This window comes from Muntiacus reevesi, chromosome 9, assembly GCF_963930625.1.
Source record: "Muntiacus reevesi chromosome 9, mMunRee1.1, whole genome shotgun sequence".
NCBI classification, from domain to species: domain Eukaryota; kingdom Metazoa; phylum Chordata; class Mammalia; order Artiodactyla; family Cervidae; genus Muntiacus; species Muntiacus reevesi.
In genome coordinates this window covers 42,198,243-42,210,477 of record NC_089257.1, presented here as the reverse complement: position 1 = coordinate 42,210,477, position 12,235 = coordinate 42,198,243, and the positions used below count along the sequence as shown (strand labels likewise).

The following is a 12,235-nucleotide window of genomic DNA, read 5'->3' as shown; positions in this document are numbered from 1 at the left end:
CTTGTTGTGATTCTAAAATCTCTACAAGCAAACTTGCTAAGGAAGATGATTTTAGTAGCAATTTGTATTGCTGGAATGACTGAGACCTAGAGATGCCCAGAAAGAGGGCTGAAGGTCTGAAGTCAGTGTCAGGAAGACTAAGGAGAGGTATGACTATCATCATTCAAGCCTCACCCTGTGGAACCACACCTTGGCCTGAGCCAATCTGCTCACAGAAGCAGAGAGGTCAGGAGGCAGGGCTGGGCATAAAAGGAAGAGCTGGGCCAGCTGCTGCTTACACTTGCTTCTGACACAACTGTGTTCACTAGCAACTACACAGACAGACACCATGCTGACTGCTGAGGAGAAGTCTTCTGTAACCGCCCTATTTGGCAAGGTGAAAGTGGATGAAGTTGGTGGAGAGGCCCTGGGCAGGTAGGTATCCCGTTTCCAAGACAGGTTTAAGGAGAGTGAATGGCACCTGGGCGTGTGAGGACAGAGCCGTCCCCTGAGATTCTGAAAGCTGCTGAGTTCCTCTGACCTTGTGCCCTTTTCACCCCCTAGGCTGCTGGTTGTCTACCCCTGGACTCAGAGGTTCTTTGAGCACTTTGGGGACTTGTCCACTGCTGATGCTGTTATGGGCAACCCTCAGGTGAAGGCCCATGGCAAGAAGGTACTTGAGTCCTTTAGTGAGGGCCTGAAGCATCTTGACGACCTCAAGGGTGCCTTTGCTAAGCTAAGTGAGCTGCACTGTGATAAGCTGCACGTGGATCCTGAGAACTTCAGGGTGAGTTTGTGGAATCCTTAGTGCTCTCCTCCTTCTTTTTATGGTGAAGTTTGTGTCATGGGGAGAGGTCTGAATGGCAGGACGCAGTTTAGAATGGAGATGTATTCTGGTTAGAATGCTAATGACTTCTCAGAACCGTCTAGATTCTTTTAACCTCTTTGCTCACAACCATCATTTCCTCTGATTCATTCTTATTCTCTGTTGTCTGCAATGTCTTTTCTTTTTAATTATACTCTTTGAATGTTCAATTTGAAAAAAGATTTCTTCTTTTATCTACCTTAAAAATGATATCTAATATTTTCCTCTGATCTGTTCCTTTCAAGGGATAAAATGTTGTATTGCTTTTTGAAATGATTGAAAATAATAAAAATGATAACAAGTTCTGTATAAAAGTAGGAGAGAAACATTTCTAAATATAAATTCAGGCTGATATGGGTACCTTCACATCAGTAGTAGCATCTATACTTTAGTCATCTTTGTGCTAATATCCTAGGGGTACAGCTTGGGATGAGTCTGAAATACTCTGAATCTAACCTTGGTACCTGCACTAACCCTGCCCTTGCTTAATGTGTTTTCCACACAGCTCCTGGGCAATGTGCTGGTGGTTGTGCTGGCTCGCCGCTTCGGCGGTGAATTCACCCCGGAGTTGCAGGCTAGCTTTCAGAAGGTGGTGACCGGTGTTGCCAATGCCCTGGCCCACAGATATCACTAAGTTGCTCTTCCTGATTTCCAGGAAAGGTCTTTTCATCCTCAGAGCCCAAAAACTGAATATGGAAAAATTATGAAGTGTTTTGAGCATCTGGCCTCTGCTTAATAAAAACTTTTATTTTCATTGCACTGGTGTATTTAAATTGTTTCACTGTCTCTTATTCAGATGGGCACACAGGAGGGCAAAGCACTGAAGACATAAAGAAATGAATGGCTAAGTTGAGACCTTGAGGAAATATATCAGTATCTTGGACCCCATGACAGGAGTGGTTGTAAATAGCTGATGTTAGTGGAAAACAGACTCTGCCCCTTAGTCTTACTTTTCCTTAGTGAATTGAAGTTGAAGCTTGATTTGGGAGTTAGATCATTGGTATGTTTTATTTAAATCAATTATGTTATTTCACATTTCTTTTAAATGTCTCCTCTCTCTTTAATTGTAAAGAACTTCACTAAAATCCATTAAGTTCTTCTGCCTATGGACACCACTGTTTAAAATGTTTTTTAGGCATTTTACTGTCCCCATTGCTCTTTCTCCCCTGACCTCTTTTTATCCTAGTTATCTCTGTCATCTTATAAAGAACTACAAGAAGGACAGAACCTTCTGGCCTGGATTCTGAAAACGACATATACATTTTGAGTAATTTTTATTCCCTCTTGCATCCTAATTCTGAATCTCAGTTCAGTTCAGTGGCTCAGTTGTGTATGATTCTTTGCGATCCCAAGGACTGCAGGGGGGAGGTAGTTTTGGTCTCTCTTTGCTTGTATTATATTATTGTGATAAATATTGGATTGACAAGAATGTAAAAAGGGACTTTTGTGACTTGATAGTCACTGCTGTCTTGCAATCCTTTCATGGGATTCCACTAAATAGAATTCCATTCTCCTCAGGATGCTTTATCATCTACATCACGGAAGTGACTAGAGGTCTGCCCTCTTCTTTATCCAGTCTCTGGTGGCTCCTCTGCCTTTGTAGTCTTTAGCATAGTGTTACCAGAAGCAACATATGCCAATTTAATCCTCTCCTTCAATAACCACTTACCCGGACACTTGATTCTGGAAATGATGTGTGAATTTTTAGTAATCCTTGCTCCCTCTTGCATCCTAATTCTGAATCTCGGTTCAGTTCATTTCAGTGACTCAATTGTGTACGATTCTCTGTGACCCCATGGACTGCAGCATGCCAAGCTTTCCTGTCCATCACCAACTCCTGGAGCTTGCTCAAATTCACGTCCATTGAGTTGGTGATGCCATCCAACCATCTCATCCTCTGTTGTCCCCTTCTCTTGCCTTCAATCTTTCCCAGCATCAGGGTCTTTTCCAAAGAGTCAGTTCTTCACATCAGGTGGCCAAAGTGTTGAAACTTCAGCTTCAGCATCAGTCCGTCCATTGAATATTCAGGACTGATATCCTTCAGGCTTGACTGGTTTGATCTCCTTGCAGTCCAAGGGACTCTCGAGAGTTTCTTCAATATCACAGTTCAAAACCATCAATTCTTCAGTGGTCAGCTTTCTTTATTGTCCAACTCTCACATCCACACATGACTACTGGAAAAATCATAGGTTTGACTAGATGGACATTTGTTAGCAAAGTAGTGTCTCTGCTTTTTAATATGCTTCTAGATTTATCATAGCTTGTCTTCCAACAAGAAAGCGTTTTTTAATTTCAAGGCCAGAGTCACCATCTTCAGTGACTTTGGAGCCTCCCCAAATACAGTCTTTCACTATTTCCATTTCTTCCCCATATACGTGCCATCAAGTGATGGCACAAGATGCCATGGTCTTAGTTTTTTGAATGCTGACTTTTAAGCCAGCTCTTTCACTCTCCTCTTTCACTTTCATCAAGAGGCTCTTTAGCTTCTCTTTGCTTTCTTCCATAAGGATGATGTCATCTGCATATCTGAGGTTATTGATATTTCTCACAGCAATCTTGATGTCAGCTTGTGCTTCATCCAGTCCCACATTTTGCATAATGTACTTGTCATAGAAGTTAAATAAAAGGGTGACAATACACAGCCTTGACCTACTCCTTTCCCTATTCTGAATCTAGTTGGGTAGTTTCTGAAAGTAATGCACCTAACAAGTGACTGTAAATGAGTATGCAAGGCTTTTATGAGATCTGAGGATGAAGCCCTTGGTATAAAATGGGTGGTAAAGATAAGTAGTATAGACAATTGTCCAAAAGACAAGAAGACAAAAGTCAGAAAAGAAAAGGAGGCTAGCATAGGCCAAATCACTGATGAATAATGTGTTTGTGTATTCTGAAAATTTCAGGTAAACAGGAAGGACAACTGAAGCAAAACTGCCTGAGATAGAATAGAATAGATTATACATTTTGGTGAACACTGTGGAGGGTATTCTTAAAGTCAAAAATTCATAAACAAGAGGATACATTTCAGTCATTACTCACGAGATGTTTGCACTGCCAATCGACAAGTAAAGTAAGATAGTTTAACACTTTAGAACATCATTTTGAAATCATACAGCCAGGACTGAAAAAAAAATTACTACTTTTTATTTCTGACCTTGTGAAAAATCAGCTGTCAATGTATATATAAACATGTCGTCTTAACATTTTGCAGGAAAATGGAAAAAAAAAAAGTCTCAACACAATTCCCTACTTTGACTTTTAACAAAAGTTAATGTCAGGAGAGAATTTACAAAGAGTAGGCTGACTCATTTAACATCTCTTCCTAAGTGCAAAAGATCTTAGGCTGGGGTGGCAATATTGAAGAGTAGGGAATTTGGGGGTCTTTTTCTTAATGGACCTTAACAACAAGGCATCCATGCTAGCAGCATCCATGTCTAGAAGAAAGCTGAATTACTATGAATGTCTGGAATCAACAAGTTAAAGAAAAGTCTCTCAATTTTAGGTCAAAGGTTTTAGGGTTCAAATCAGAGATGAAAATGTTTGATGGTAAGAAGCAGTTTGAGAACAGTCCAGTTGAAATAACACAGAGCACAAAAAAGAGACAAAGATATCAAATAATATAAAAATGTCAATCAGTTGGCTGATGCATAGACCATCAAATGCCCTCTTTTTTATTTTGCTGTTGCTGAGTATTTTCAAGGATGCTTTATAAGAGCATGGATGCTTATTTATGCTACAGTCTAATCAAATCATATAAATCCTGATGGGTACTTCTCAAACACCCAGGTGACCACAGTTAGATGCACCCTGCAACATAATTTTTTATCATGACTATCAAAAAGGATAGTCATTTTTCAATACTCATTCATTATAAGAATATTATTTATAGATGTCTTGTACAATACATAGTAAGTAAAATAATGTGCTGTGCTTAGTCACTCAGTCATGTCCGACTCTTTGACCCCATGGACTGTAGCCCACCAGGCTCCTCTGTCCATGGCGATTCTCCAGGCAAGAATACTGGAGTGGGTTGCCGTGTCCTTCTGCAGGGGATCTTCTCAACCCAGGAATGGAACCGAGTCTCCTGCATTACAGGTGGGTTCTTTACCAGCTGAACTACCATAAATATATGTAAACATGCATATAGATATGTAAACATACATAAAGATAGTACATAATAAAGGATAACATTCAAGAAATGAATAGTTACAGCCATTCACGTAAACTGTGATTTTAAGACTATTCTAGGTTTGTGGCAAATAAGCTGTCTCTGATGCAAATGTATTTACAACCCTCGAACATCTAGTTCTCTAGACTAGGCTTATAAAGGGTTCTTATCTTTTCAATCATTCCAAAACTCTTAAATACTTGACCTCACCTGTATCCGCTCAATTCGGAACAGCGTTATGCATCTTATTTATCTTTTGGGCTTCCCTGGTGGCTCAGATGGCAAAGAATCTGCCTGCAATGTGGGAGACCTGAGTTCGATCATTGGAAAAGACCTGGGAAGATGCCCTGGAGTGGGGCATGGCAATCCAGTACAATACTCTTGCCTGGGGAATCCCCATGGACAGAGGAGCCTGGCAGGCTACAGTCCATGGGGGTCACAAAGAGTTTTACAGGACTGAGCTACTAAGCACATTAAGCATCTTTGAAGAAAGGGAAAATTTCACAGCCTGTTCCTGCCCCCTGCTGGTTCCCATATAGCATCATGAGAAGAATCATCTATTTAAGGGTGACACTATCATGAATTTTTCAAGGCAGGTCCAGTGTGGGTGCTATTAAATAATTATGCTGAAGTACAAGCAAAAATCTGGATTGTCCTGGAATACAGAGGTTTTTTTTATTCAATGTAATTATAAAGATACTGACTTTTAGACTTAACACTCTACTCTCCCTCTGTGCCTTTGACTTTCCAGGTGGTAAAGAATCTGTCTGCCAATGCAGGAGACACAAGAGACCTGGGTTCCATCTCTGGGTTGGGAAGATCCCCTGGGGTAGCAAATGGCAACCCACTCAAATATTCTTGCCTGGAAAATCCCATCGACAGAGGAGCCTGGCAGGCTACAGTCCACGGGGTTGCAAAAAGTCAGATACGACTCAGCAACTAACACTTCTTATGCCTTTAGGTTAAGCAAGGATTGTTGGTCATTACCTATTCCAAAAAAAGTCATGAAGTAGTCACATAGGGAATCATTTCCAAAGGACAGGAAAAAAAATACCATAGGTGTCTGAACACATAAGTCAGTTTAAACTGTAGAATATAAGAAAAGACTGCCCTGAAAAAAGTTTTCTGTTTAATTGGTTCCAGATATGCTTCCAAATCAGCATTCCAGACAAAGTGCACAGAGGAAGATCATGACCCTATCATTGCATTGGATGGAAACTCACCTATGCTTGCCCTCTCCAGTTGTTTATTTTATGTCAGACATTATTCTGGTTGCCCAAAATTCAGAAAGAAGTATTCTGTACCCTGACTGTGGTGGTCACATAACACAGCATGATGTTTGGGGAAATAATTGGTCTCTTTTCCTTCTTGGTACAGGTGAAGCATCTGACGTCTCTGAATACTTTCCCCGTGAAATTTTCATTTATTGTTCTCATCAACACTGTATTTTCCTTACTCACATCCTACATCTCAAAACAGAATTAAAAAAAAGATTCCAATATTTATTACTCTCCTGTTGCTGTAATGTTGATTTTCTCTTTGACAGTACCATTAACATTCACGGTTTGTCTGAAGAAGTTGAAGTAAAGTATGTTCTTTCAGTGCAGGCCTACATTCATAGAATAGTTGCATCTTTTGGCATCAATCCCAGGGTCGAGCCTATATATCTGGATCATGCTGGGCACGATAGGAATCATACTCAAATTTTGTATTTTATGACCAAGATCAGCAAGAATTTCTAGGATGACATTTGTTTTAAATATCATATAAATTTTACATATGATGACCCAAGATTGAAAATGTGTGGCCAACAGGGATTAGATATGAGTACCTTAAGATATGAGTGCTTAGGCCACATGGCAACTATTTGCAAGCTTGTCTTGTTTTTATAATTCTGTAATATGCAGATCAGGAAGCAACAGTTAAAACTGGACATGAAACAACAGACTGGTTCTAAATAGGAAAAGGAGTACATCAAGGCTGCATATTGTCACCCAGCTTCTTTAACTTATATTCAGAGCACATCATGAGAAACGCTGGGCTGGAAGAAGCACAAACTGGAATCAAGATTGCCGGGAGAAATATTAATAACCTCAGATATGCAGATGACACCACCCTTATGGCAAAAAGTGAAGAGAAACTAAAAAGCCTCTTGATGAAAGTGAAAGAGGAGAGTGAAAAAGTTGGCTTAAAGCTCAACATTCAGAAAACTAAGATCACGGAATCTGGTCCCATCACCTTATGGGAAATAGATGGGGAGACAGTGGAAACAATGTCAGACTTTATATTTTTGGGCTCCAAAATCAGTGCAGATGGTGACTGCAGCCATGAAATTAAAAGACACTTACTCTTTGGATGGAAATTTCTGACCAACCTAGATAGCGTATTAAAAAGCAGGGACATTACTTTGCCAACAAAGGTCCATCTAGTCAAGGCTATGGTTTTTCCAGTAGTCATGTATGGATGTGAGAGTTGGACTGTGAAGAATTTTGAACTGTGGTGTTGGAGAAGTTTCTTGAGAGTCCCTTGGACTGCAAGGAGATCCAACCAGTCCATCCTAAAGGAGATCAGTCCTGGGTGTTTATTGGAAGGACTGATGCTGAAGCTGAAACTCCAATACTTTGGCCACCTCATGAGAAGATTTGACTCATTGGAAAAGACCCTGATGCTGGGAGGGATTGGGGGCAAGAGGAGAAGGGGACGACAGAGGATGAGATGGCTGGATGGCATCATCAACTCGATGGACATGAGTTTGAGTAAACTCTGGGAGTTGGTGATGGACATGGAGGTCTGGCATGCTGCAATTGGGGTTGGAAAGAGTCGGACAGGACTGAGTGACTGAACTGGACTGAAGGTAACAAAATTCATTAATACAATATTTGTTTGATAAATGCTCACTCTATTCTAAATCTCATTTTATATATCAGTGACAAAAAAAACAAAAAAACCCACATAACTCCTGGTCTTCTAGAACTTCCAGTAGATCTAATGGACAATCAGCATATAACAAATAGTGTAAATACCAAGCAGGATATAGCAATGAGAGTGACTTCTTTGAGAAAATGCAACCAATAATGGCAGGGTTACAAAAGTCACCCTAAAGAAGCAACCTTGAGCTAAAGCCTGAATGATTAAAGGAGATTTTGTGCAAAGAACTTGAATTAAATAATTCTAAGCAGATAAAAGATCAAGGTCAAAGATACTGAAACATGAATACTCTTAATTTGCTTTGAGAAAGAGAAAGATGCCTAGAGATTAGGAAGTGAAGCCTACAATGGTCTATGATGTAGACATAGATGTGGATGGGTCAGGTCATGTTAAGTTTTCTGATCATGATACCATGATAAATAATTGGCATTTTATTTTAAGAGCATAAGAATCCATCAGAATTTTTTTTTTTTTTAAGAAAGGCTTATGCTATCTAGTAGAGTTTTGTAGGAAAGCAGTCTGGCTCCTCTGCTTTTTTAGAGACAAGTGCAAAAAAAATTAAACTGGATAGCAAATTATTATAATAACCACGGAAAAGATGATGATGTTATGAACCAAGATATTGGGAATATACAGGTCTACGGGTGAAAAGTGAGCAGGTTCAGGGTATGTTTTAGGGTAGAAATGATAGAAACTGATAAAGGATTTGATGGAGAGGGGAGGAATAGCAAGAACGGTTCTAGAGTTTTTATAAGCAGTAGGTTGAGGGAGTCATTTTGTGATATTCGGAGGAAATAGGGAGAGAATTATTTGGGGGAGGGAGAATGAAGTACTTAATTTCCATAATTATAATTTTTAGATTAAATACCAAAGTGGAGCTATCAAGGAGACAATTATATCCATGAGTCTAAAGTCACAGAAGGGGTGAAAGCTTAGCCTTGTATATTTCAGGGTGCTATAGTGAGTAAAAACTGACACTCTCTTCACCTTCAGGAAACTTACAGTTTACTGTGTAACAGAAACCTTAGTGAAATAAGTCATCTAATGACTATCAAATTATAAATTGAATGAGTTATATAAAGATGAATGTATGTTACCAAAATAATAGGTACCTGGAGAAAATCTGTCCAAGTTAAGGGGCTTCCTGAAAAGTGATGTTTCAGATGAAGAGGAAAAATGCAGCATTGTTTGAAAAAGAGAATAAAGAGGTTGGGTAGAAGATGGAGAAACACATCTTGGCAGAGAGAACATCAGGAGAAAAATCTTGTGAAAAAAGAGCAGTGATGGTTTTGAAAAATAAATGTGTTCGAAGAAAGTCCAAGCACTCAATGAAGAAAATGTGCTAAAAATAGTGAACTAAGTTATCTAATGTTGAGAGGGGCTTGCTTGTGCCTGTGCATAGTTGCTCAGTTGTGTATAACTCTTTACAACCCTTTGGACTGTAGCCCACCAGGCTCCTGTGTCCACGGGATTTTTGGGCAGGAATACTGGAGTGGGTTGCCATTTCTTTCTCCAGAGGATCTTCCCAATCCAGGGACTGAAACCACATCTCCTGTGTCTCCTGCACTGCAGGTGGATTCTTTACCCACTGAGACATGGGGGAAGCTCAGAGCAAGAAATAAAAATGGATAGGCTCCTAGAAGAAGCTGCCTGATGAGACTGGTATGATAAAGATGAAGGATAGGCTACAGATGGAAGCCAGAATCCGAAGCCACTTTAACACGTTGGACTAATCAACATGTTTCATAATCAAATATGAAAGTCAGTATAAAGTTTTAAACACCTGCCTACATGATATGAGCCATTAAATCTTTGTAATGACTTCCAGGGCCAGAATTCAAATCAGGATAATAATGTGAAAAACAAGCCAATCAATTCTGCTGCAAAGAGGCCTTTAGTCTTAGTTATTCAACATTGACCTTCTGATCTTTAGAATGGCAGTTTCTAAGGAAGGGAAAATAATTGCTCATCCTTTCAACAAGTGCCTATTAAATGAATCCTTAGCCAACGGATGACATGAATGAATAAGTGGGTGCAGAACTCTGGGTTGATGTCAGAGGCAAAGTGTTTTTAACCTGAGTCTCCAAGTCACAGGAACACTCATGGGTTGAATATCCCAGAGGGTAAGAGCTCCCATGGGAAATCACTTGCCATAGGTCTCAGGCATAAATATTCCTCTTGGCTTATCACTAAGGTTGAAAAACTAATTGCTGGCTATGTCAGTGGGAGAAAACAGAAACATTTTCACTAAGTACTATTTGGAGGAAAATATGCTTGGAAACAACACAGATGGAAAAGTATGGGTGCAGAGTGGCTACTTAAATGGATTTTGGAAACTTAAAGGTCAAATAGTACTCTTCATTCTAAATGCTTTATGAGTTGGAAGGAGGAAACTAAGCATCATTTCGAGAATCTTCTCTCTCAATTTTACAGGTATACCATCTCACCAGCATCCCTGGGAAAATGTCCCAGGCAACATATCCTTCCCCAAAATTAGTTTCCTGCTCCAGTCTGTTCATCATTACAGGTGTCTTCTAAGGTATCTCTGCCAGTGGATGGATAATGACACTTAAATGACATTAGGAGAGCACCATTCTCTTCCAGCCAACAGATAATATGCCTCTAAAGGACAGAGTTGCTTGACTACATTATGTAAAGTTAGTTAACTTTTAGCATAATTTTGTTGACTTAGAAATTCTACCTCATCTGAAATCAGAGCATTCTCTTTGAAAAATACTTTCTTGCTGCCTAAAAAAATTATCTCAGATCCAGAATGATAGCTTTAGTAAGCCCTAACATGAACTCCTCCTCCTTCCTTCTTACTGGATTTTCTGGTCTGGAGCAGCAATATCCCTGGATCTCTGTTCCCTTCTCCACCATTTATGCTGTTGTTCTTTTGGGTAACTGCTTGGTGCTCTGTGTAATCTGGACTGAACCTAGCCTGCACCAACCCATGTTCTACTTCCTGGCCATGCTGGCCATCACTGATTTGTGCATGGGAGTGTCCACAGTGAACACAGTGCAGGGGATCCTGTTGGGGTTGATTCAAGAGATCAGCCTGGATTCCTGCATTACCCAGGCCTATTTCATCCATGGTCTGTCCTTCATGGAATCCTCTGTTCTCCTGACTATGGCCTTTGACCGGTACATTGCAATTTGCAATCCACTGCGTTATTCCTCCATCCTGACTAATCCCAGAATTATCAAAATCGGGCTCACCATTTTAGGTAGGAGTTTCTTCTTTATTACACCCCCTATCATCCGTTTGAAATACTTCCACTACTGCCGTCCCCACATCCTCTCTCACTCATTCTGCCTGCACCAAGACCTTCTCCGCCTAGCCTGCTCAGACATTCGATTCAACAGCTACTATGCCCTGATGCTGGTTATTTGCACACTATTGTTGGATGCTGTACTTATCCTCTTCTCCTATGTCCTGATTCTTAAGTCAGTGCTGGCAATCGCTTCTCGGGAGGAACAGCGTAAGTCATTTCAGACATGCATCTCTCACATTTGTGCTGTCCTGGTATTCTACATTCCTATCATTAGCCTTACAATGGTGCACCGATTTGGCAAGCATCTCTCCCCAGTGGTCCACGTCCTTATGGGCAACATCTACATCCTTTTTCCACCTTTGATGAACCCTATCATCTACAGTGTCAAGATCCAACAGATTCGTAGCAGAATCCTCAGACTCTTTTCTCTAAAAATATGTTGAGATATTCCAGTGTTCAAGAAACAAAATAGCAGCGATAAAAATAAACAAGTGAATATCAATACAAAAATACACTTTGTTGGAATTAAGACTTTAGCCCTGAACCCATGATCTTTGATTTTAAAACACACTTTAAATGTAGAGAATCACCTCGAACAAGTCCCATTCTAGCCTATATCTTGGAAGTCAGCTGTTTTTAGGGATGGAGGAGGGAGATTCTATCTGAAGCATTCCATGGATTCCTTCTAAATTTGTGTAAACAAGACAGACATAGGTAATGCCATAATTGTAACCATATTAAAAAATGTATAAACCTATTTAACATGGCCAGAATAGCTTTTTGAGCAGTTTTTTTGCACAGAAACAAAGTAAGATTTAAATACTTGGTCTTTTAGTTTCAAAAGTGGGTAACTTGAAGCATTTTCGATTATCTGAGATTCAGTTACTTAATCTTTAAAATGGGGAAGATACCCAACTGACAGAAATTTTGTGATGATTGTCTGGGCCAGATTTGTCCACTAGTGTTTTTCATAGTGAATAGAGGGGGAGGAGATGGAAGTAGTGACAGATTTTCTCTTCTTGG

General features: G+C 39.9%; 2 protein-coding genes across 2 annotated transcripts; both read left to right on the top strand.

Annotated features, from left to right (window-relative positions):
- The first annotated feature begins 328 nt into the window (after positions 1-328).
- On the top strand, positions 329-1,478 carry LOC136174249 (hemoglobin fetal subunit beta). The gene is made up of 3 exons (XM_065944263.1): positions 329-414; positions 544-766; positions 1,350-1,478. Exons 1-3 carry the CDS (start codon positions 329-331, stop codon positions 1,476-1,478), a joined length of 438 nt encoding a protein of 145 aa, XP_065800335.1.
- A 9,223-nt stretch (positions 1,479-10,701) lies between these two features.
- OR51V1 (olfactory receptor family 51 subfamily V member 1) lies at positions 10,702-11,655 on the top strand. Its single transcript, XM_065946045.1, has one exon. It carries the CDS (start codon positions 10,711-10,713, stop codon positions 11,653-11,655), a length of 945 nt encoding a protein of 314 aa, XP_065802117.1. The 5' UTR covers positions 10,702-10,710.
- Positions 11,656-12,235: the final 580 nt, after the last annotated feature.

Bases quoted from the DNA above. Each gene is read 5' to 3' on its own strand.
- OR51V1 (XM_065946045.1), top strand. From the start codon at position 10,711: ATGATAGCTTTAGTAAGCCCTAACATGAACTCCTCCTCCTTCCTTCTT.
- LOC136174249 (XM_065944263.1), top strand. From the start codon at position 329: ATGCTGACTGCTGAGGAGAAGTCTTCTGTAACCGCCCTATTTGGCAAG. The intron at 415-543 runs GTAGGTATCCCG...TTCACCCCCTAG, and splicing joins GGTGGAGAGGCCCTGGGCAG to GCTGCTGGTTGTCTACCCCT. The intron at 767-1,349 runs GTGAGTTTGTGG...TTTTCCACACAG, and splicing joins TGGATCCTGAGAACTTCAGG to CTCCTGGGCAATGTGCTGGT.